The following is a 26,502-nucleotide window of genomic DNA, read 5'->3' on the forward strand; positions in this document are numbered from 1 at the left end:
ATTTACATAAGCTGTGGCTGCTTTCACAGTATAATGGCAGATTTGACAAGTTGCAGCAGACCATAGGTTCACAAAGCCCCAAATACTTATTCTTTGTCTCTTTGTAGAAGTTTGCTGACTTCTTTTAGAGTAGAAAACAGGAGGCAATTTGAAAATAATGACTGAGTTTAAGTTACCACAATATTTGAAAAACCATATTATTATTATGTTATTGTTTTAAATTAATTTTTATTGGAGTATAGTTGCTTTATAGTGTTGTGTTGTGGTTGTTTCTACTGTACAGCAAAGTGAATCAGCTATACGTATCATGTTAAATTTTTGAAGAAAAGAATCATAGAAGGAAATATGGTCTTTAAGAATATGCAAATACATTTTCGATGACTTGGTTTTAGATTTAAGTACAAATAAGAAAATGGCAAGATCGTTCCAATTTGTGTTCTTTAGGGAAATTCCAGGGTCAAGGGCTGCTAACTTCCTTTTCCTCCCCTACCATGAAATGTTAATGTTTGACCCATTGCTTGCTCAGTAGAATTATTTGCCATGCTGGTGAGAGCACATCCAGGGTCTCATGACCTTGGATCGTGCTCTCTAGGACCGGCTGTTGGATCCAAGGCATCTGATTCTCAGAGAAAGGCAGTTCTAATTGGTCACCTTGAGAAAACTGAGTGAAACTGTTGACAAATCTGACCCTAGTCAACCAGAGGACTGGATCTTCTAGGGCAAGGTATCCAGGATAGAAGGGATGAGCAGATTAAATTTGGACCCAGAATTCAAGGTCTGCTTAGCAGCTTGACAATTTCTGACATTCACCGGAGCCAGAGCTAGTTGCTCTCTATTACTACTGTCCTGGTGGCTTCCATTTCTAATTATCCATTGCCAATTTATTCAAAATGAGCTGGGTGGGAGAAAACAAAGTATATTCATTAGAATGACAACAAATATTAATAAAAGCCACTCAAAATTGTATGAGGAAGAAAATGTTAGTATTTATTTTCCATAATAAAAATCCTGAGATATGGTAACTTAACAGCATCCTCAGAGTCAAGTTCCTTCTGTATCTTTTTACTCTGCTGTTCTGAGTATTTTAGATTTGTTCTTGGCCAGTTACTATCGTGACTAAAAAATTCTAGACATCATAGGCAGATGCAACATTGTCTTAGAAACAATTGAAACTTTTAATTCTTTGTGTTGTTTCTTAAGAATGAAAAACCCTTTCTCATGATCTCCCTTCACTGTCCAGAGCTGGGTCATGTACCAACACCTATGCCAGTCACCTGCAACAAGCATGAAATATAGGGCAGAGTGCACACTTGAATAAAATAAAGTTTCTGCTATTAGATAAGGAAGGATGGCTGTCAGGTGGCCACCAGTATCTGCCATATAGTAGTTGAGTTAAAGCCACAGACCCTGCATCGTGATATTTTATGACCTTTAAACATCTCTGCAGCTTTAAGGAACACTGATATTTTTAGATAACTTCTTTAATGAAGGACTTTTGTGTTAACACTTTTCCTTTTCCATATGTATGAACAAGAAAATCTTATCTTTGGGACAGTTTTGTCAAAATACTGCCTTCTATCATAACTAGTATGAGCAAATATTTATTATGTCAGTATCTATTTAAAATAGTGTTGTAGAAATATGTTGTCCTTCCATAAGGTAAACTTGAGTGAGTTTAAGGTGTAAGTTACACCCAAAAACTTTAAATCACTGGGTTTTGTAAATTAACCATTAGAGGAACTGTGTTAATTCTTTTTAATGTATGAAGAATGCTTACTGTTGCATTTTTGTTCAGGTTAAGATTTTGGTCATAATTATAATTTTTCTCACTTTTCTCAGCAAAAAATAAACTATTAGTTTGATTTATCTTCTAATAACCAATTGTAGTTTATTTTTTTCTAATAATTCATTTTAAATTATCTTATTTTCGTTTTCTTTTTTGATCAAATGTTTAATAAAATACATTCTAATAGATGAGTTATTTTTACCTGTTCAATAAATTTACTCAGGGATGGTGTGGGGAGGGAGGAGGGAGGAAGGTTCAGGATGGGGAGCACATGTATACCTGTGGCGGATTCGTTTTGATGTTTGGCAAAACTAATACAGTGTTTCAGGTTTAAAAAAAAAAAAAAAAAAGACTATTATTTCTCAACTGAGTAAATATTTAGTAGCATTCCATACAATTAGATGTAAGATCTTGACCCAATAATTACTAAATAAAGTATTTTTAAATTTCAAAAAAAAATTTACTCAAGAAGGGAACTTAATAAGTGGGATTGACTGTGAGTTTGAAATTGATGTACATTCTTCTATATTTAAAATAGATAAACAGTAAGGACCTGCTTTGTAGCACAGAGAAGTGTACTCAATGCTCTGTAATAACCTAAATCAGGAAAGAATTTGAGAAAGAATAGATACACATCTATGCATGGCTGAGTCATTTTGCTCTGTACCTGAAGCTAACATGCCATTGTTGATCAACTGTACCCCAATATAAAATAAAAAATTTTTAATTGATTTTTTAAGTCAAATTTTATAAAACCTTGATTCTCATCTTTTACTTTTAATAAACAAAGAAAAAACTTAGTTTTGCTAAGGAATATACCCTTTTATTTGTTTTACTTGATATATTTAAATCTAAAATGATATGATACATTTATTTTTTACATCTTAGAATTTAACTTGGGTCGTCTACAAGTTTCCAAAGAACTAGTAAATGATGTCGTTCTCCCCAAATGGGCTAAGTCTGCTGAAGATTTCATCTATAAACATAGGAAAGCTCTGGTAAGATTTTTATGTTTAGTTATTAAGTAGATTAATAAGATAAAGATATATGTGTTTTCCAGAGAATGATGGAATAAAGTATAGCTAATATTTTTCTTCATTAATTTGTAATCTATATTATATGCTGTTTTAGAAAGTATAATATAGTAATTTATTTTGAAGTTATGAATCTTCTGATATAGTGAGACTATAGTAGTACTGTCCCTCAGATATATAGCAAAAAAAAAATTCACTTCTGTAAGGCATCTGCCTGTTGTATGTATGTTTCAGTTACCAAGCTGGTGTAGTTTGATATATCATAGTTCCCATATTTGTTTCAAATCTATCAAGGATAAGAACATTGTTTTTTCCTCTGAAGGGATTCAGTAAGTTTTTAATAAGATAGCTAAATGAATACTAAATACTACTTAAATGTTTTGCTAGTTTTAGCAAAATTTCCATTTTGGAGTTGAAGGACTAGTAAGATTTTGTTTAATATCACTGTTACGTTATTATCTTGAAGACACTGTTTCCGCCTCCACACCCACAGAGCCCACCTAGCTTTCTATCTAAACTGAAATGTTTCAGATTCTAGAACTAAATGGCCAATACCTGGGAATGCTCCTTATTGTTAGTAGGTAGTTTGTCAAACTTCAAAATTCTGAATTAGTTTATAATTTGTTGGTGGTGGTGTTCAGTCGCTAAGTAAGGTCCGACTCTTTGTGACCCCATGGACTGCAGCATGCCAGCCTTCCCTGGTCTTCACTGTCTCCTGGAGTTTGCTCAGATTCATGTCCATTGAGTGGATCTGTCTCATCCTCTGTCACCATCTTATTTTGCCTTCAACCTTTCTTAGTATCAGCTGTTCTCTTTTCCAATGAGTCAGCTGTTCTCTTCTAGATTTATACTTGTAAACAATAACCCCATGCATGAATAGAGAATTGGGGGAAAAAGTAACACAACTCTGAAAGATAATATAACTTTTTAAGTAGGCAGAAACTTTTCAGAAGCTTCCTGTGAACTATCTGGTTTAAGCTGTGAACTGTCACTGTACCACATATGCCTTCCTCTCTAATGGTTAAATAGAACAGGATCAGTGCAGATTCCAGAGGAAAGAAAGTAAACCCCATCTCTTAATGGTGGGAGTGAGAAAGAATTGCAACTATCTTTAATCCACCACACAGAGGCTGCCCTTTGGCCTCGAAGTGTTTACATTCCTTCCGCATGCAAAATGAGCATACTTCCTCTTAAGAGCTTCCCACAGTCCCACCTCATTAAGGCAGGGTTCTGCAGACATTTTGTAAAGGACCAGGTAGTAAATATTTTTGTTAGCTCTAAGTTTAGTGTGTGTTGAAATTCTGCCATTCTAGTGCAAAAGAAAATGGGATATGGCTGTCTTCTACTAATCTACAAATCTGAATGCCAGTAAGGTTTGGCCCACAAGCAGTAGTTTTGCTGACCCCCACAGAAAGCCATGAGGCCTGAAGTCCAGAATCTTATTAGTCATCTACATCAAACCCATGTGTAGATGAAACTACTCCAGTGCATCTCCTCTTGGATCTGAAGACTGAAGTAGATACAAGTTAATCCTCCACGCAACAACAGTAGTGTAATAAGGACAGGAGAACTATAATAGACACTAACATTCGAAAGGGAGAGGGAAACCAGAGGCACCTAACTTCTTCCTTTTTACTGTGAACTTCTAACTGTTCACAGCAGTTCAGAATTCTAGCCTGGACATGCTCTCAGTTCCTTTATCAGTTCAGTCGCTCAGTCGTATCCGACTCTTTGCGACCCCATGAATCGCAGCACGCCAGGCCTCTCTGTCCATCACTAACTCCCAGAGTTTACTCAGATTCATGTCCATTGAGTCAGTGATGCCATCCAGTCCTCTCATCCTCTGTTGTCCCCTTCTCCTCCTGCCCCCAATCCCTCCTAGCATCCGAGTCTTTTCCAATGAGTCAACTCTTCGTATGACGTGGCCAAAGTACTCGAGTTTCAGCTTTAGCATCATTCCTTCCAAAGAAATCCCAGGGATGATCTCCTTCAGAACGGTCTGGTTGGATCTCCTTGCAGTCCAAGGAACACTCAGGAGTCTTCTCCAACACCACAGTTCAAAAGCATCAATTCTTCGGTGCTCAGCTTTCTTCACAGTCCAACTCTCACATCCATACTTGACCACTGGAAAAACCATAGCTTTGACTAGACGGACCTTTGTTGGCAAAGTAATGTCTCTGCTTTTGAATATGCTATCTAGGTTGGTCATAACTTTCCTTCCAAGGAGTAAGCGTCTTTTAATTTCATGGCTGCAGTCACCATCTACAGTGATTTTGGAGCCCCCCCAAAAAAGTCTGACACTGTTTCCACTGTTTCCCCATCTATTTCCCATGAAGTGATGGGACCGGATGCCATGATGTTAGTTTTTTCAATGTTGAGCTTTAAGCCAACTTTTTCACTCTCCTCTTTCACTTTCATCAAGAGGCTCTTTAGTTCTCTTCACTTTCTGCCATAAGGGTGGTGTCATCTGCATATCTGAGGTTATTGATATTTCTCCCGGCAATCTTGATTCCAGTTTGTGCTTCTTCCAGCCCAGCATTTCTCATGATGTACTCTGCATAGAAGTTAAATAAGCAGGGTGACAATATACAGCCTTGACGTACTCCTTTTCCTATTTGGAACCAGTCGTTGTTCCATGTCCAGTTGTAACTGTTGCTTCCTGACCTGCATATAGATTTCTCAAGAGGCAGGTCAGGTGGTCTGGTATTCCCATCTCTTTCAGAATTTTCCACAGTTTATTGTGATCCACACAGTCAAAGGCTTTGGCATAGTCAATAAAGCAGAAATAGATGTTTTTCTGGAACTCTCTTGCTTTTTCCATGATCCATTGGATGTTGGCAATTTGATCTCTGGTTCCTCTGCCTTTTCTAAAACCAGCTTGAACATCTGGAAGTTCATGGTTCACGTACTGCTGAAGCCTAGGTTGAAGAATTTTGAGCATTACTTTACTAGTGTGTGAGATGAGTGCAATTGTGCAGTAGTTTGAGCATTCTTTGGCATTGCCTTTCTTTGGGATTGGAATGAAAACTGACCTTTTCCATCCTGTGGCCACTGCTGAGTTTTCCAAATTTGCTGGCATACTGAGTGCAGCACTTTCACAGCATCATCTTTCAGGATTTGAAATAGCTCAACTGGAATTCTATCACCTCCACTAGCTTTTTTCGTAGTGATGCTTTCTAAGGCCCACTTGACTTCACGTTCCAGGATGTCTGGCTCTAGGTGAGTGATCACACCATCATGATTATCTTGGTCGTGAAGACCAGTTCCTTTATAGCCCACTGCTATTCCATGATAACTGGTTTTCCATGGATCATTTTGTTCTACCCTCAGACGTTTGGGCTTTTGCTCTGAGTCATTCTTTTCCATAAAAACTAAAACAAAAAATGTTTTTACAAGAGTATCTTTGCCAGCCTCTTTTCCTAATCATAGTTAAGTTGGAAGCCAGTGGTAAAGAACCCATCTGGCAATGCAGGAGACTCAAGAAACGTGGGTTTGGTCCCAGGGTTGGGAAAATCTGCTGGAGAAGGGTATGGCAACCCACTATAGTATTCTTGCCTGGAGACTCTCATGGACAGAGGAGCCTGGTGGGCTATGGTCCATAGGGTCACAAAGAGTCAGACACGATTGAGCAACTTAACATGCCTCATAGTAAGTTGGAAGCCAAAAATCTTATTTTTTGAACAGTTTTTATCTTTCTCATTTTGAACTAATGCGATTTCTTTTAAAATGTTGTGGGTTTCTTATAAATCAACTCTATTGGGCAAAAAACAGTCCACAAACAAGATTGTCCATTATCTCCTTTGAGCTCAGGGGGAGGCTACAACAGGAAAATGTTCTTAACAATCTTAAGAGGCTCTATTTTCTAGTTAAATGGGTCTGTGACACACAACCTCAGATTTTTGACATCTCAGTAGATTGTCTTGTAGCCACGCTTTTGATCTCGATGGCTCGGTGGTAAGGAATCTGCCAGGAACGCAGGAGACACAGGAGACTGGGGGGTTGATTCCTGGGTCTGGAAGATCCCCTGAAGGAGGAAATGGCAACCCACTTCAGTATTATTGCTTGGGAAATCCCATGGACAGAGGGAATTGAATTTCTAGACAAATATTTCAGTAGAAGTTTCACAAGAAAAATGTTTTCTACAGCTATCATTAATTTTTTTTGTTGTTCATATTTGGGCTATTAGAATATATGTTATTTTTTCACCCAATAGTTAGGAGATATTTATGTAATAAATATTAGTAAATATGATATTTACATTTTCCTAGTCAATATTTGTAATAGATGTTAGATATATACTTAGTGTCATTTTGAGATAATTTTATTATAGCATTAATATTTGTATGTGGAAATGTTTCAAACGCTCTTACTTTTTCAAAGGACCTATGTTTACAGTGTAGTCAAAGGTAACTATATTAATGATTAAATTTGTTCTCTTTCTAGGAGTCCGAATATGTTTCTGCTCATCTTCATGAATGGATAGATCTGATTTTTGGCTATAAACAGAGGGGGCCGGCTGCAGTGGAGGCACTCAATGTTTTCTATTACTGTAGTTACGAAGGTATAAGCCTATATACTTTTTTCTTGTATTTTGTTGATAGAAAATATTATTAGAAATTCCCTGACTGTCCAGTGGTTAGAAATCTGTTCTTCCGCTGCAAGGGGCATGAATTTGATCCCTGGTAGGGAAATAAGATCCTGCATGCCACAGGAGTCCATCAAAAAAAGGGAAAATATTATTTAATATGTATTTATACATGGTATTTTAGACATAACTATTTAACATGAGAAAGACTACATTTTAAAAATAGTTTTAGAGACTTCCCTGGTGGCCCAGTGGTTGAGAATCCATCTTACAATGCAGGGGATGTGGATTCCATCCCTCGTTGGGGAACTAGGATCCTACATGCTGTGGAACAACTGAACCCGTGTGCTGCAACTAGAGAAAGCCCATGCACTGCAATGAAGACCCTGCACAGCCAAAAGATTAAAAATAAATAATTAATTAAAAGAAAACCAACCAACTACTTGTGGGGGGTTATCAAGATGGTGGAGTAGTAGGATGTGAAGCTCACTTCCTCCCACAAAAAAACCCACAAAATTTTTAAAAAATAGCTTTAGTGACCTTTTGTATTTGAAAGAGTGCTTTTTTAAAACAATAGTTTCATTTATCCCATCTCTAAATTTAAACATCCATTTGATCACGATTTGACTCAAAATATGGAGAATGAAATCTACTTGGCCTCAGTGGAAAGAAAATATAATGAGTTGTCAGCACCAAAACTACTGTATATTATCTCTTACCAGAGATTCATAGTAAATGTCATCTTAGTTTTAACATAGAAGATTGAACTTTTCTTTAAACTTGAGTGGAAAATAGCTCCATAAAATATTTTAATGAAATAAATTCTATCTTACATAAGGAATTTGAGATGCTTTAAAGCTAGGAAGAAATGACAGAAATAACTACAATATTTTTCTTGAAGGGACATGTAGAATTTATGAACTATCATGGAATTATTATGTACCAAATGTGTACTAGAACTTCTGAACACGTTTTCTTTAGGATGAATGAAAATGAATGTAAAGGTTGAGATAATAGGGCCTCATATGTCTTTTAAGTGTGAGCAACCCCAACCCTTTTGGATAGTAATATCCTTGAGAAGCCTTGGTGAATCTGCTTCATCTTGATGCTATAAATAGTTGGGTTGAGTACTGATGGAAATAAGAGGTAAATATTTACCATTGTTGCTGTGTTCATTGCTTAGTTGCTAAGTTGTGTCTGACTCTTGCTACCCCATGGACTGTAGGCTGCCAGGCTCCTCTGTCCATGGAATTTTCCAGGCAAGAATACTGGAGTGGGTTGCCATTTCCTTCTCCAGAGTGCCGCTTAAAAAAAAAACAACAAAAAAACCGTACATGTATGCAAATCAAATTATAAGGATCAAATATTGGTCGCATTAAATATTTTGATCTCTGGCCATATGTGTCCTGTTCGGGCAAGTCTGAATGTACAGTTTTAAATTGTTAACACAGTTTATAGAAGACTTTTTAGAATTATGAATGAAATATTTTCCAGTGATAGTAAGATGACATTATTTGAGCAAACTCTGGAGACAGTGAAGAATAGAAGAGCCTAGTGTGCTGCAGTCCATGGGGTTGCAAAATCAGAGGTGACTTAGTGACTAAACAACATTCTGATGTCTAGCTGAGAATCAAGTGCATTTTCTGAAGGCTTTGAAAGGCTTAAGAAGAATTACTTCTGTATAATATTTTTGTTTATTTTATTTTTGATTGTTCTGGGTCTTTGTTGCTTCACATGGTCTTTTTTAGTTGTTATGAGAGAGGCTACTCCTCGTTTTGGTGCATGGGCTTCTCAGCGCAGTGGCTTCTCTTGTGGAGCACACAGGCTCTGGGCGTATGGGCTTCAGTCTTGTGGCACACAGGCTTAGTTGCTCCGCTTCATGTGGAATCTTCACAGATCAGGAATAGAACTCATGTCACCTGCAGTGGCCGGCGGATTCTTATCCACTGTACTACCAGGGAAGTCCAGGAGTTCTTTTCTAATCCTTCCATAGAGCTAATACTTCTAAAGATCATGAATAGTATGAAGTTTTGTGAATTCAACAGAGCCCACTTGACTTTTGGTAAAAAGACAAGCTTGTTCTATCTTACCTTACTTGGTTCATTTGGTAACAGTTTTGTAGAGAGGTAGCATAACATGGTGGTTAGGAGCATAGATTTTGAAATCAGACTACCTACTTTGGTCAAATACTAGCCATGTAACAATCCATATTAAGTATGACTTGGTATAATCAGTTTGACATGGTGGTTAGGAACATAGATTTTGAAATCAGATTTTACCTACTTTGGTCAAATACTAGCCATGTAACAATCCCTATTAAGTATGACTTGGTATAATCAGTTTGCCAGAACATCACTTTTTCCAACTTTTATTAGATAGACAGTATAGCAGCGTTTTTGTGTGGTTTTTACACTTGTTTCAGCTTAACTATCATAAAGAAAGCAATCAGGTGTACAATGAGTATAGTCTATATTTTTCCAAGAGAAACTTTTATAGACTTTTATAGAAACTTTTATAGTTAACTTTTGGTTAAAGCCTTTTTAGTTGTAAATAGTGGGTGGAATTTATTTTTATGCATATTTAATATCTGAAGTGTTACTGATTTTTAAAAAATTTACTTATTTCCATTCAGAATATTTTGTTGAAAATATACTAATCAGTCTCTGATATTTTAAACAGTTGTGTGGCTTACTGATTTGTTTTCACTGTTTTGGCTTATTTTTCTTGGTTTTAGGAGCTGTGGATCTGGATGCCTTAACAGATGAGAAGGAAAGAAAAGCCTTAGAAGGGATGATTAACAATTTTGGGCAAACACCTTGTCAACTGTTAAAGGTAAAGCGTAAAATTTACTAATTACATAAGTCTAGAAGTTAATTGCTAAGAAATAGTACTACCATTATTTTCAGTAATTTTAATGATTTAAAACTTTATTTCAGAATTATCTAGAATTTGGAAAAAAATTATACTGTGACTAAAAAAAAGTAAATTTAAATGATTCTTCCTATTTTGAATAACAAAATATTACAGTCGAAATCCACATATTCAGTCAATTTCTCTTGAGTCACAGAGGATTTATATTTACTCAAAAAGCCGATCACATTTATTTAGTTATCTCCTGAGAGGAAAAGGTGAGGTTGAAGGTCCCTGTCAGGTGAGCTAGTATTCCCTCCTTTGTTTAAATGGAGAAGGAGAACTTCCCTGGCGATCCAGTGGTTAAGAATCTACACTGCCAGTGCAGGGGCCACCGGTTCAATCCCTGTTTGTCCACACAGGGAAAAAAGGAGAGAGAGAGAAGGAAAAAAAATTATCATAGAGGTTAGTCTAATATTAGTTTGCAAAGACATTTTTATCTTTGTTAGTATGAATTTAGAAATGAAGAATACATAATAGCATTTATTAAGTTGATACTGTCCTATGCTAGCACTGTGCTAAGTGATTTACCTAACCCTCACAGTAAATATTCAAAAATTAGCCTTATTTTTTTAGATGATAAAGTTCTATTTCATAGAAATTAATACCTAGCCTTAGAAAAGTCAAGTACTTTTTCCACCTTTACACAGCTAGAATGTGACTGGGGCAGAATTTGGATGCCTGATCATTTAACTCTGAAGCCTTTCTGCCATCCTATGTTTCCTCTGAATTAATAGCTGTAAGCCCCCTTGTTGAACTTGTAGATCATTTTTCCAGTTCTTGTAGGTTGTTGTTTACATCCTAATTATGACATTTTCTGACTTAGTTGTTTATTTCTCCATCTGCCTCACTATATTATAGCTATGTTAAAGTCAGTAACCTTCTTTTAATCATTTTTGTATCTTTCTTGCATATAATTTGTGTGCAGTAAATATTTGTTGAATTGATATCTCCATAGCTATAATCACAAAGGTATATCTAAATTCTGACTTATAGATGTTCTTCATTAATTCATTGATCAGACTGAGCTTTATAATTGTTACTGTTTATTAGCAACGATTTATTTGAAGTCTCCAATATTGATCTTTACAGAATATCCATATTTGAAATCAGTGCTTGCTGACAGTCAGAGGTAAAAGTAACAGAATAACAGAACACTTCATTGGACTTTAAAATAGATTCTATAGTAATTTTTCAGCAGCTTAACTTTTTTTTTTTTAACAAGGGTAGTGTGCATTAGTTTTTATAATAAAAAAAGTCATTAAAAATAAGCTTTTGATTTCAAATAAAGTGAATACTCCCATGGTTAATTGAGAGCTAAATATTGAATTAGAGCTGCCAAATATATGTCCCATGATTTAATATTTTAGAGAACACTCTTGAGAGTCCCCTGGATTGCAAAGAGATCAGACCAGTCAGTCCTATAGGATATCAGCCCTGACTATTCAGGAAGGACTGATGATGAAGCTGAAGCTCCAGTATTTAGGTCACCTGATGCAAAGAGTTGACTCATTGGAAAAGACCCTGATGTTGGGAAAGATTGAAGACAAAAGGAGACAGAAATGGCAGAGGATGATATGGTTAGATAGTATCACTGACTCAATGGACATGAATTTGAGCATACTCCAGGAAAAAGTGCTGCAGTCCATGGGGTTGCATAGAGGCAGACACAACTTAGTGACTGAACTACAACAGCAATATTTTACAATAGAGACAGAAGAATCCTCTTTAGATAGAGTTCTATTCTACATTTTAACTGTGGCATTGGAATATTAATTTGACTTGTAATTCTCTTATTTAAAAAGGTGATACTGTCTTTTGTCTGTGACATAAAATCTAAGAAATAATAATAATTTATTTGAAAAGCAATGCAGCAATATCTGTAATTCAATTCCAATAATATGGACATTCAGATCTTATTTCAAGAATTATAAAGATTCACCCATTTTATAAACTTTGACTTTTGAATAATCCATTTAAGTTTACCAGTATATATACATCAGAGTGTACCATATTTATGATACTCTTCTACATGTTTAAAATCCAAAACTGAATAAGATTTACTTTCTTACTTTAAGATACCTGTTGTCTAGTTGGAAAAGATCATAACCAACTATATATAAACCAACATAAAAAGAAATAAGTACTGAATAAAATGCTAAATAATGTAATGTGCAAAGGAAAATAATGAAAGAGAGTAATTACTTCTGACTTAGAATTTCAAGGGAGATATCAATAAGAAAGACTGTAGAAGTAGGGTTTCTCTAGGAATGAAGAGAGCCGAACTCTGCTGAGGGAATTGTCTGAGTAGTTCAAGTTGTCAATAGTGCATAGAATGTAATCCATTGAAGCTGGAGTCCAGTATGTATGAGGGAATATAATGAGAGGTATTTTAATGTAATTATGAATTATTTTTCCTTAATTTTTTTAAGGAACCACACCCTTCTAGATTATCAGCAGAGGAAGCAGTGCAGAAGCAAGCCAAAACAGACACTTCAACCTTTAACCTATTTCAACACCTCCCTGAACTCAAGTCATTTTTTATAGAGGTAATCTCCAACTTGATAATATCAATGGATTTTCTCTATAAATTCTGTTCACTTCCACATCCCTTTTATACCTTAATGGAGAGTATAGGTGTTAATCCAAAATAGTAAATAATTCTTCACTTTTATGTTCTTAGAATTTTTAAAACAACCTTGTTGAATGGTTTTGTTTGCTGCTGAACTTTTTCTCCTGGCTTTCTCTCTTCTAATTTCATGTTTTCCTGAAGGAAACATAAGAAGGAAGGATAATTTGATTTAAATGGCTTCTTGTGTCAGTTGAGATGATTCATAGAGGAAATCTAAAATAACTTTTAGTTGTAGTGTCTATTCATGTATAAAACATGGCCCATGAGTCAACTTGTTAACTGCTAATATCAGAAGGAATAGTCAGTGAAGCAAGATAAGTAATTAATGCAGTTCTTGAAAGAGTACGTTCAAATTCAAATGTTTATACATATTGAGTTACAGTTGATCCTTGAACAACACATGGTTGAACAGTGTGGGTATACTTATACATGGGTTTTTTTTCAATAGTAAATAATAGAGGTACTACATAATCTCTGGTTGGTTGAATTTGTGGGGCAGAACTGCAGATAAGGAGGAACTGCAGGTATGGAGGGCTGACTATAAATTATATAATGGATGGAGAGTTGGCATCCCTAACCCTTGAGTTGCTGAAAGGTCAGCTGTTCTTTGAATAGTTCAGAATGTGAATGTGAAATGCGTTCATACCTGTAAATGTGGTTAGAACAGATAATATTACCTCTTTTGAAAGAAGAAAAATGATAAAAAGGTATCAAGAATAGATTGAAGATGTACATAGAACATGTAGTAACTCTTATGCAACATAACAGAGGTTGGTAAATGTTTTCTTAAAGGGCCAGATAGTAAATATTTTGGGTTTTGTACCTATATATAATTTGAAGGTGCTTAATTTCTTCCAGTAGTGAAATGGGACATGTTTTTGTGTCCCAGGGAAGCTCATTAGCGACTCAGCACCCAACAAAATTATTGGGGGCTGGTCACTGAAGTACCCTTTGCCTAGCAAATTCCAAATTCTAGACTCTCCAAAGAAAAGCAGGTGTTTAGACGATTGTCTGCACAAACAGTCTAGACATAGTGAGCCATGTGCATCATTGAAGACAAGTTTTATATCCATGTAAGGAAGTCTTTGCCTGCCAAGTTCCTTGATGCCAGTCAATGGCCAGCCTTGCAAACAGCCTTTCTAAGGAGAGAAGTCTCAATTCTGCTATGTTATCTTTTTACTATACAGAGTAACCCATAAATTCCTGTTTGACCCCTAAATTGATGGACATGTAAGACTGTATTTATTATGTAATTCTGATAAGTATTTTAACTGCATCTAATCACTTATGGCATTTTCTGGGTTCTATCTGCAGTGCAGTGGCATTTGCCCCTCTCTGCACCCAAGTTACATGGTAGCTTTCCTAGGGCCAGTATCTGGATTAGGATAAGGAATGCAGTTGATATCCTTGGGTACCAGTAATTGTTAATCCCTTTTCATCATCATAAAAGAAGGTGTTTCCCACTCACTCATATGAAAAGAGAAGGCCTCTGTTAGGTCTCGTCATAGGTATTAAAATGGTGAAGAAAATTGATGTAGCAGTGAAAGCAAGAGCTTATTAAATAGATTCCTTCAGATATCATTTCCATTTATGCTTGTGTAAATGTCAGTCATCTTCTCTTGATTAATTCACAGTATGAAGAGAAAAGATATATTCTAACTTCAGATGGTTATGATTAATTATTTAGTTCATATAAAACTCTTAGAAAATCACCTGGCATGTAGTTTGTACCTAGTAATATTAGGTTATAATTTACCTCATAAATGTTAACTGTAATTTATGAACTATTGTCATATCAAGAAACTTACTTCAAATCCTTGTTCTTTTTAACATTGTAATAAAATAATGGTAATATAATAATGGTAATAATGTAATAAAATAATAAAATGATGTTTTCCAAGGAGTGTCTTTATTTTCTGGTTCTTTTGTTGTGGCTTTCAGGAAGAGCCTCAGGTAATGGAACAGATCTATTTTTTGAAAGTTAAACCCAAAAGGAAAAGTCTATAATATATAACTAGTTTTTCCATTTCACTTATTTGAGTAATGTTTTCTTATAAAGTCTATATTTTCTACTTTATATTCATGTCCGTATGCATGGGAAAAAGAAATATTTTAAATCATTGGCTATTTTAGATGGTTGACACTCCTTGAAATCTGCATCCTTGTTTAATGGCAGGATAGTGGAATATAAGAAAGTGATGGGTTTCAGAACTTTCAAGTATGCCATTCAAACACAATATAAAATTCCTTTCATGTATTTTAAATTAACTGGTAATATGTTTTGGATAGAGTAAAATGCTATATTACAGGGTTTATCTTTATTTAAAGAAATAGAAGTTTTCAATAATTTGTATCTAATAAAGATAAGAGGAACCAGCCACTAAAACCTCTATCCTTTATTTTATAGGGAATTAGTGATGGTATTCCACTAGTAAAGGCAATTGTTCCCAAAAATCAGTCTCGTTCTTTTATGTCACAAGGAAGTCCTGAGTTACTGGTAAGTTGGTTTATACCTTTTTCACACTGCCGTGTCTATATCCATTACAACTTACTGAAAAAAATTGAGAAAATAAATTTTTTTTAAGTCTTTTAAAAAATTAATAGATAAGGGAATTCCCTAGCCATCCAGTGGTTAGTGCTTTATGCTTCCACTGTATGGGGGATGGGTTCCATCCCTGGTTGCCTGGTTGGAGAACCAAGATCCCACATGCCACTGAACATGACCAAAAAAAGATAAAATTTTTATAGAATTAATTTGACCAAGTATAAAAATGTATCTTTTATTTATATAGCTTTTAAGTAGTTCTGTAATTCCAAAGTTTGTTTGGAATAATAAATATGTGAAAAATACCAGGAAATTTTGTATAAGAAAAGTATGTTATAACATCTTATTAGATATTAAAATTTATCATAAAGCAGTGAAAATGAGATATAATACAGGATTGATACAGGTCCGACCACCTGCAGGACATATTAGTGAGTATGTGAATTTTGTCATTTACTCCTCCTAACAATCCTGTGAGACAGGCACGATTATTATTATTACCCTTTTACAGATGAGGATTAAATCTCAGAAGTCACTTGCTCAGAGTCACAAAGCTAGCAAGTAAAGGATCTGGGACCCTAGCAAGTTCACCAAACATAGGTCTGTCTTATTTTATCACTTAGAGATGATAAGAATTTGAGCATAGCACAGTGAACGGTAGAGATTTCAGAGTTAGACCTATGTTTCTAATTATGCATATTGTGTGTTTGCTTAGATAAAACGTCTCAAAGATTAACAAGAATAATAAGTACTTTTTTTAAAGTGGCAGAATTCTTAAGTTATCTGAATTTTTTTTTTGGAAGTCTGTCACTTTCGTCAAGGGGGAGTAAAACTTTCCATTTTTTAATGTAAATATTTACTATTAAGGAGACCTCTTTAACAGTTCTTCATAAATTCTACTTACGATTTATGTTCTAAATGATAAGTATCTTATTTTTGTGGTTAAGACTTGATCCTTAATTTCTTCTGACTGCCAACTAATAGATGCTAGTATTTGAGAAATTTTGAGGAAAATAATCTTACTAAAGGAGGATACATTGGGACAACTTTTTTTGTAGTATGATAACCATGAGCTTTTTAACCATTTGAATTATTTTAAGACTTTTTTAATGAGTCTCATGTTTTAAGTACATAATCCTGCATTATTCCCTAAGTGACAAAAGCTAATAACATTATGTGGGCATTTGGTTGTTTTTGAGTTGCTTTCTTTAATCTTTTCATTGAAGGTTTGTCCGAATGTGTTTCTTTTCCAGATAACATTAAGCATGAATCACATTATTGGAACCCATGGCTGGCTGCCGTACGACAGAAACATTTCTAATTACTTTACATTCATCAGGGATCAAACTGTGACAAATCCTAAGTAAGTCAATGGACATTTAAAACAAAACAGGTACCTTTAGTATCTTATTGCCAAGAAAAGCAAATAGATTAAAATTTCCAACTCCCAAGTTTCCTGTTCCTGCCATCCCTTTATCTTGTCTTTATCCTTTGAGGCTATTTACAGAATTGACAGTCTTACTAAATTGGTTGTGAAAGTCAAGATTAAAATCTTTTTCACACCTTCACCAATCTCACTTTCTTTACACTCAATCCTCCAGACTATATTGTTATATATATTTTTGTTTAATTAATAATATTAATAAGGTTAATGTATTTCCTGAATGTATCATTTATTAATAGATATTTCAAATTGAACATTTGAACAGACTTGTTTTTTATTTCTTTTGGGAGAGATTAAAAAAATCATTGATATCAGTCTAAATGATCTTTTACAGAAGAGTCTAATATTTAATTGTGTTTACAGAACTCAGCGTAGTATGAATGGCCCTTTTGCTCCAGGGCTGGAGATCACTTCTAAGCTATTTATAGTATCACATGATGCGAAGTTGCTTTTTAGTGCTGGACACTGGGATAATAGCATTCAAGTGATGTCACTTACAAAAGGCAAACTTATTTCACACAATATCAGACATATGGGTAAGCATTAACTCCCCCCACCCAAATTTTTGTTTTTAATTTCTAACCATAATAGTAGTACATGCCTCTTATATTATAAAAGGTATGAATTTTACCTTTGAAATTGAGTGAACTTTTTGATGGAGTGTTACGAATATTCTTTCTTTAAGAGTGTCTAATATATTTTGGGTATACTAAGCATCATATAAATTAAATACAGCCTCACAGTATTGGAAAGATGCTAAGGTAAGTCTTTGGAAAAATTGGTTGATAGAATCAGAATTTTATGACAAAATGGTAAAAAAAAATCTCTCATAGAAGTCTCATAAGTCTCATAGAAGTCTCTTAAGTCTCATAGATGACTTCTCATAAGAAGTCACCTGTTCTATTACTTTGTTAGTGGTAAAGCATGAAAGAGGTAAAATTGTTGAATATAGTTTAATCTGGTGCTTCCTAATATCTCAATCTTTTCAATGTAAGGATAAATCATTGAGTAGATTTTTTTTCCCCAATAAAGCTGTTAAGAAAGGGAAATAGAGTCTGCTACTAATTCCGTACCAGTGACTTCCAAGATGTCACTTAGCTCAGGTTTTTTCAGTTTAGGAAAAATATATTTTACATTGTGAACTTATGGTGTAATATGTACTGTTTTGGTTAGGGACACATATTCAGTAGGATTGTAGTTCCAGTAGTAGTGGAAGGTAATAGGAGATGAGAGAGTGAGGGACAGAGAAGAGTATCAAAATAAGTGGGGATTTATTTAAAGCTACTTAAACTCATGCCAAGATTCTGACAGGCATATCTTGCCCTATGTCTAGTCATCACCCTCGAAGAAGGGTGGGCTCAAAGAAGGCTCTCCTACATGATTGGAGTGACATCCTTTCCTGTGTCACTCTTTCCCAGTGCTTTTCCAATGGCATTCCTACATTTCTCCCTGCTAGAACAACTGATTTAGTGATAGTTTGAACATAACCTAAAATTGCCCCTGTATTTCTGTTTCAGTCAAACTATGCCATTTCATTTTTTTTTTTTTTACATTCTTTTTTCTTACAGATATTGTGACTTGTTTAGCTACCGATTACTGTGGAATACATTTGATTTCTGGTTCCAGAGATACTACATGTATGATATGGCAGATTACCCAACAGGTAGTCACACATAAAAATACTCTGGGTTTAGATCAGAAATTCTCCCTGGGGATACTACTGAGATGTCTTAATAGACAGTGAATTTTTCTCTGACGTTGAATGATTATTTGAGCTCCTTTGCCATCTTTTACCCCTCATTCTACTCTGTCTTAATCAGCACTTTTTTCCTAGGTTTATTGTCCTGATTCATGACCTTATCTTGTATTACTTTCCAAAGATAGCTCCTTGTTAACTTATTCTAGAAAAATGGTTATTTTTCTTGTCTTTGTTTACATACATTCCTATTTTCCTTTCAAGTGCAAAAACTAGAAATTATAAATTTAGAATTTTCATCAACCTTGTTGTTTACTCTCATGATGATACAAGGAAGTGTCTTTCTCTTTATGGCTTCTGGATTTTCTACCTTGCTTAGAAAAATAAACAGGCTTTCTCTCACTCCAAATTTATGAAAATATCTAAAATATTTCTTGTAATACTTTTCTTATTTTTTTATATTTCAATCTTTAATCCATTTCTAAATTTTATAATATAGGATATTTAATGTTAGATGTATTAGTTATATAGATACATTATTTATATATATTATATAAACATATAGAATATAAAAATACATGCTTTTATTTATTTATGAGTAGAAAGTCATTTATGCCAACACAAATGATTACCCACTGAATTGGATCTTTTTCTAGATTTCCCTTTCTTCTATATCTATTCTGTGTCAACATGAAAATGACTTTATTTTAGTAGTTTTAATATTTGGTAAGGCAAATCCCCTCTCACTGTGTTTCCTTTATTAAAGATTCTCAGCTATTCTTTTATGAGTTTTTATTCTTCCATATGAACTTTCAAAATATTTTAACTGTCCTCAAAACATTTCATTTTAGTCTTAATGAAATTATATTTAATTTCTATATTAATTTAGTGTGGATTACCATTTTATAATTACTCATATTGCAAAAGAGGAAATGTCTTTCTGTATTTGTTTCAGGTCTTTCTTTTGGTAAAATTTTTTAATAATTTTTTCCCCATTTTGGTCCTGTATTTTGTTATGTTTACTTTTAACTATCTTTTTTTTATGACTGCTTCAGTGGAATTTTAAAAATCGTTTTTATTTCTAACTGACGATTGCTAAAGAAGTTATTGATTTCTATACAGTTATCTTGTGCCTAATCAGTTTACCAAATCCTTTTATCTAACTCATAATTATTAGTAGTATTTCTTGAATTTTCTGAAAACAGGGTAAATACACATTCATGTGATCTGAAAATAATAGTGATTTTCTTTACTTTTTCCAATATACTAATTACTTCATTTTCCTACCCTATTACATTGTTAGTGAATACAATAAAGCACAAAAATTATAGTGAGCATTCCTGTCTTAATGTCTGATTTTGATGAACTTGCCTTCACTGTTGTACCATTTAGTATACTATTTGCTGTTAGGTTTCACTAGTTGTGGGTTTTGTGGGTTTTTTTTTTTTTTTTTTATACTTCAGTAGTTACCTTCTTTTCTTTTATGGTAACTTTTTAGTTTTAATAAAATTTCAATTTACAGAAAAGATACAGAGCTAGTACATTTTTGCCATTTGCCTTAGCATTCTCTCCCTATCTTTTTCCCCCATCTTATTTTTTTTCCTGAACATTTTAAAAGCTGGAGACTTTTTGTTCCTTTACAACTAAACACACCAGTGTGTCTTTTCTAAGAACAAAGACTTTCTTATATATAACCACAGTGCAGTTATCAAAACTGAAACACTGAACATTTATACAATACCTTTATCTGATCCACAGTCTGTGTTCTAATTTTGTTAGTAGTCCTAATCATGTTCTTTCTAGCTGTTTTTCCCAGTTTCTCTTCCTTGTTTAATGTATAAGTTTTTCTTTTACTTTTTTTAAAAGTAATGTCTTATGTTGGGAAATATCCTAGCTTTGCACCATCCTTGAATTTCTGTAATAAACCTTATACTTCATACTGTCTTGTTATATTTTACAGCAAGATTTTCTTTTCTAGTCCTTTATTTTTCTACTTATATGTGAAAGAAATCTGTTTTTATTCTATCTTTGCATGTTTAACATTGGGATATGCAACTTTTATAAAATGAATTTGGGAAGAATCCATCTTCTTTAAATAATATAGGAATTATTTGACTTTTAAAAATTAGATGGAGTACAGTAAGCACTCAGACTGATACTCTTAGAGGAAGACAGATATGACCCAAGTAATGGAGTGTCAGGGAGAATTCATCTACATTGTGTAACGGAGGAAGAAAGTCTGGACATTTATCCATGGTAATCATAAATCAAACACCATGGCAACTACTCAAGCATTTTGTATCATAGAAAGTACTGTACCAAACAAAGCATGCTAAGAACAGATAAAGAAAATAACTTAGGTACAGAGAGATTGCCTGCAATAAGTTGTGGTATTAGAAGAATAGAATAATAATATTAACTGAATAAAATAGGACCTCAAAGATGAAATTATAAACTAGCATAATAAAATGAAAGGAAGATTGCAGAAGAATCAAACTGAGATTAAAATCAATACCATTACAATTATAAATAAACCCAAAGCAGAAAAAGCAAAGAACAAATTTAATGTGACTGAAAAATCAAATTATTAGCATGGAAGAAAGATTTAAGGTAATCAATGTAAATAGAAACAACAAAAGCAATTAGAAAAAGAATGATAGTTCTAGAAATCAAAGACAAGTCAGCATAAAGATAATTGATGTCCCTGAAATAGGACTCCAATAAATAAAAAAGAGAAAGTATTCAGAGATGTAATAGAAAAAGTTTCTTTGAAGTAAAGGGAGAATAATTCTGTAAAGGGCAAACAATACACTCGTTAAAATTAATCCAAAGCAATCAGCTTTGAAACTCTTCATATTATTAGTGTGTTTTTGAGGTTGAAAAGATTGAGAACCATTTGAGAATCCAAGGAGAAATCCAAGAACAAGTACGTCTGAGAATAGACTTAGTGGTAAGAACTAGTTGCAGGGTTGATTTGTGACTAGACAGTTAAAATACAGTATAAGTTTTTGTATAGAAAATAGTGTACGAGAAAGTGACCTTTGCTTTTCTGTTTTTATATTAGGGAGGTGTTCCCGTGGGCCTAGCATCTAAACCCTTTCAGATTCTGTATGGACACACTGATGAGGTGTTGAGTGTCGCCATCAGCACTGAGCTAGACATGGCAGTGTCAGGATCAAGGGTAAGACTGTACCTTTAAAAATACTGATTTTTTTTTTAAATATAAATTCAGAGAAAATATTTATGTTATATAGGAGAATTGGTAAAAGCATAGAAATTTTATGCGAAGTTTGTCCAGGACTTTGCAGAAGTAGAAAAATACAGCAAGAAAAAATTTAAAGAGACTGGATTCTATTTGTAGATTTTTATTAGTTAAAAGAAGGCCAGTTTATGAAATAAAATGCCATTTGAAATTTCAAGATTGGAATTTTTCCTAAGGTACATGTATTATTCCATGATGGAATAATCATTTTCTCAGGTCCTTTCCCATATTTCTTTCTCTTACTCAGTTTTTTTCTTTTTCTGTTCTTATTTTCTAATATTTTCTGTGCGTAGGATGGCACTGTGATTATACATACCATTCAGAAGGGTCAGTATATGCGGACTTTACGACCGCCTTGTGAGAGTTCTCTGCTCCTGACCATTCCCAATTTGGCTATATCTTGGGAAGGACATGTTGTCATGTACTCCACCATTGAAGAAAGTACCTCTCTCAAGGTATGTAACAGTTTCATGCACTATGGCTAGACCATTAATGAGATTGTCTTCTCCTTTCCATGTTGTATACATTGTGTACACATGGGGCATTTTGAAAAAGGAAAGAGCTGCTGCCTCTGCTAAGTCGCTTCAGTTGTGTCCGACTCTGCGTGACCCCATAGACGGCAGCCCACCAGGCTCTGCTGTCCCTGGGATTCTCCAGGCGAGAACACTGGAGTGGGTTGCCATTTCCTTCTCCAATGCATGAAAGTGGAAGTGAAGTCGCTCAGTCGTGTCCGACTGTTCGCAACCCCATGGACTGCAGCCTACCAGGCTCCTCCGTCCGATGGGATTTTCCAGGCAAGAGTACTGGAGTGGGTTGCCATTGCCTTCTCCGAAGGAAAGAGCACAGTATTTTGAAACGGGTATTTTCCTTCCATTATACAATTTGTTCATTCCCTATCACAATATTAGCCTCATGTTTTGTTTTAGGGCTCTTTATAGGCTTTGGAGAAGGAGATGGCAACCCATTCCAGTATTCTTGCCTGGGAAATTCCATGGACAGAGGAGCCTGTCGGGCTACAGTCCATGGGAGTCCCAAAGAGTTGGACACGACTGAGAAGCTAACACTAACTAGCACTTTAGGCCTATATGATTTCAAAAATAATTTCTAATTGTGTGGCACTTCATAAGCTTAGATGGAAATTATTCTTTTTGCACAAGGCAGGGTATAAATAAACCATGAATTTTATATGTTTATTTCATTTCAGTGATAAAGCTTTTTAAAAATTATGAGAACTTTAAAAAATTATTTTGGAGGGGTGAGAGTTCTTGTTTAATATTTATTTACTTAGCAATCTGATTGAAATCACTTTAACAATGTTGTCTACATATTTTCTCTTTAAGTATAACATATGTTTTTTCCAGAATTTTAAACCCAGTCATCATTCTGTTATTAGTCATAGTTTTAATTAACAATTCTGAAACTGTTTTAATTTGAGATCATTAAATTTTCTTTAATCTTTGCAGGATAAGAATGCATTGCATTTGTTTTCTGTAAATGGCAAGTATCTAGGGTCTCAAGTCCTGAAGGAACAAGTATCAGATATATGTATAATTGGAGAGCACATTGTCACAGGCAGCTTACAAGGATTCCTGTCCATAAGAGATCTCCACAGGTAAATAATAAGAATTACTGAAGTAACACTTAGGAAAAGACATTAGTATTTTCAGACAGTAAAATCTGTAATCTAAGATTTCTAATCTTTTTATCATTTATTATGAACATGTTTTTTTGGTAACTATAAAAAAGTTGGGGAAGCTAAATTATTTCTGGATTAGTAAATAAAATTTATATGTACATTTAAAAAATATAGAAAATTTTATTTTGTATACATTTTACCACAATAACAATAATTTTTTTAAATAGCCAAAAAAAAAAAAAACAGTTTTCAAAGTGCCAAGCCTGCGTTATGGGTTTGGGAATATGTCCAACTATAGCTTCAATTTTTGGAAACTAAAGTTGGGTTGGGTTTTTTTTTAATTGAAGGAAAATTGCTTTACAATGTTGTGTTGGTTTCTGCTGTGCAGCAACGTGAATCAGTTATAATTATACATATGATCCCCTTGCTCTTGAGCCTTCCTCCCCTCCCTTCAGCCCACCCTCTAGGTTATCACAGAGTGCCATGCTGGACTCCTGTGTCATATAGCAAGTTCCCACTAGCTATCTGTTTTATATATATATATCTTATCTTAGTTCGTCCCACCTGCTCCTTCCCCTGCTGTGTCCACAAGTTCATTTTCTACATCTTCATCTCCATTCTTTCCCTGAAAATAGTTTCATCATTTTTCTAGATTTTCTAGATTTCATTCATTTTCTAGATTTTTCTAGATTTCTACATACACACACACACACACACACACATATTAATATATGATATTTGTTTTTCTCTTTCTCACTTCATTCTGTATAACAAACTCTAGGTTCATTCACCTCACTATTGCTGACTCAAATTTATTCTTTTTTTTTATGATTGAGTAATGTTCCATTGTGTATATGTACCATATCTTCTATATCCATTAATCTGCTGATGTACATTTATTTACGTTGCTTCCATGTCCTGGCTATTGTAAATAGTGTTGCAGTGAACATTGGGGTACACATTCTTTTAAAATTGTAATTTGCTCAGGGTATATGCCCATTAGTAGGATTGCTGGGTCATATGCTAAATTTAAGGACTTCCCTGATGGCTCAGATGGTAAAGCATCTGTCTACAATGCGGGAGACCTGGGTCCAATCCCTGGGTTGGGAACATCCCTTGGAGAAGGAAATGGCAATCCACTCCAGTACTATTGCCTGAAAAATCCCATGGACAGAGGAGCCTGGTAGGTTACAGTCCATGGGGTCACAAAGAGTTGGACACGACTGAGCAACTTCACGTTCATGGTAAATTTATTTCTATTTTTTTAAGGAATCTCCATACTGTTCTCCATAATGGCCATATCATTTTACATTCCCTTCAGCAGTGCAGGAGGGTTCCCTTTACTCCACATCCTCTCCAGCATTAATTGTTTGTAGATTTTTTGATGGTGGCCATTCTGACTGTATGAGGTGATACCTCATTATAGTTTTGATTTGCATTTCTCTAATGATGAGCAGTGTTGAGCATCTTTTCATGTGTTTATTGACCATCACTATGTCTTCTTGGTAGAGATTGTCTGTTTAGATCTTCTGCTCATTTTTTGATTGAGTTGTTTGTAAAGTTGGGTTTAAAATATTTTTTTCAGTTGTAATCAAATAAAGTCTTTTTCAGGCTAAGTCTAGCATATCTGTTCATGTTATGTATGTGTGTGTTTAAAATTGGTGAAAGGCTTTTGTTATTTACCCAGTGAAGGAAAAAATCTTAGTAAAGTAAGTACGTTTTTAAGTTTGGTGTTCTTTATGTTTAACAACTTATATTCACAAAGCACTGTTTTCCCTTGCATGCCCAAATACATTCTTTTCTTTTCTTCTCTTAAAAAACTTACTGTGACTTATTTATATACCTCTTAGAATCTTGGCCCCTCCCTAAACCCTTCCTTCTTAATAGTTTCCTGGTCCAGAGTGTTCTCTTACTGCCTTCATATCAAAATCACTTCTGTATCAATATCACTTTTGATTTTTATATTTTCTTTCTCATTTTTGTCATTCTTTCCCATGTGGTAGAGCATTAAGTCTACATTTCAATAATATCTTTCCAACATTTTGTATTACAACCCTGATTTTAGGGTATGGTTAGGAGAATCCTAAATTAGAAAAAATTAATGGAATCTTTTAGCAAGTTAGACTAGAGCATAGTGTGTACATCTTAAATTCTTCATTCTCTAATCATAAAAGCTGTGAACATTTATCATAATGGCATGTTATATTTTTATACCACATTATCTTTTAAAATATATATTACATCCTTTATGACAAAGCAAATATACCAATTTTATTAACCTTATCCCCCACCAGCACATAGTTTTTGGGCTTTTACCCTTTTGTTTATCCAACTTTCATTTGTTAATCATTTCGTGAGAGCACATATAAATGGTTAGAGTGCAAACAGATGTTGGAAATAGAGAAAAAGTGTATTAAGTATTTTGAGTCATGCTATAAATGTCGGCTCTTGTGTCACTCAGGTTTTCTGAACTTAAGTTCCCACATTTATAAAATTAGAATGTATAATTAAATGACTATTAACTTCCAGTTATAAAGTTCTATGAATCCATTGTATATCTGTGTAATTATGTGCTTTTTATTTCTCTTCTAGTTTGAATCTCAGCATCAGCCCATTAGCCATGCGATCGCCTATCCACTGTGTTTGTGTAACCAAAGAATATAGCCATATTCTTGTAGGATTAGAAGATGGCAAATTGATTGTAGTGGGTGTTGGCAAGCCAGCTGAGGTAAAACCTAGCATCACGGATTTAGTTTCCCGTACTTTTGGGTATTCCCTTGGTTCTTCTTTATTCCAGCTAAATCAGACATCTCCATTATGGATAAACAAACTGAAAAACAAATTTGATTTTTCAAAGTACAGTAAATGAAAGCGAACAAAGCTAGTATTCAAGAGTGATAGTTATATTATTATATTATTGAAATCACATGTTTAGCTGTTTTCATTTATAACTCTAGATGAGTAAGAATGTT

At 34.3% G+C, this 26,502-nt stretch overlaps 1 protein-coding gene across 12 annotated transcripts in view; it reads left to right on the plus strand.

Moving 5' to 3' along the window:
- NBEAL1 (neurobeachin like 1) overlaps positions 1 to 26,502 on the plus strand; it is a 163,042-nt gene that overhangs the window by 126,029 nt on the left and 10,511 nt on the right. For 11 of the 12 annotated variants that reach the window (XM_055573157.1, XM_055573156.1, XM_055573160.1 and 8 more), the window contains 12 exons: positions 2,675 to 2,784; positions 7,264 to 7,381; positions 10,140 to 10,237; positions 12,748 to 12,864; positions 15,355 to 15,444; positions 16,746 to 16,855; positions 17,300 to 17,472; positions 18,505 to 18,599; positions 21,697 to 21,813; positions 22,188 to 22,349; positions 23,358 to 23,506; positions 26,123 to 26,258. In XM_055573157.1, the coding sequence (XP_055429132.1) occupies positions 2,675 to 2,784; positions 7,264 to 7,381; positions 10,140 to 10,237; positions 12,748 to 12,864; positions 15,355 to 15,444; positions 16,746 to 16,855; positions 17,300 to 17,472; positions 18,505 to 18,599; positions 21,697 to 21,813; positions 22,188 to 22,349; positions 23,358 to 23,506; positions 26,123 to 26,258 (1,475 nt within the window). Of the gene's footprint in view, positions 1 to 2,674; positions 2,785 to 7,263; positions 7,382 to 10,139; positions 10,238 to 12,747; positions 12,865 to 15,354; positions 15,445 to 16,003; positions 16,093 to 16,745; positions 16,856 to 17,299; positions 17,473 to 18,504; positions 18,600 to 21,696; positions 21,814 to 22,187; positions 22,350 to 23,357; positions 23,507 to 26,122; positions 26,259 to 26,502 lie in introns of those variants that run through there. The other variant, XM_055573162.1, reaches the window with a different exon arrangement.

This window comes from Bubalus kerabau, chromosome 3 (genome assembly GCF_029407905.1).
Source record: "Bubalus kerabau isolate K-KA32 ecotype Philippines breed swamp buffalo chromosome 3, PCC_UOA_SB_1v2, whole genome shotgun sequence".
NCBI lineage: Eukaryota > Metazoa > Chordata > Mammalia > Artiodactyla > Bovidae > Bubalus > Bubalus kerabau.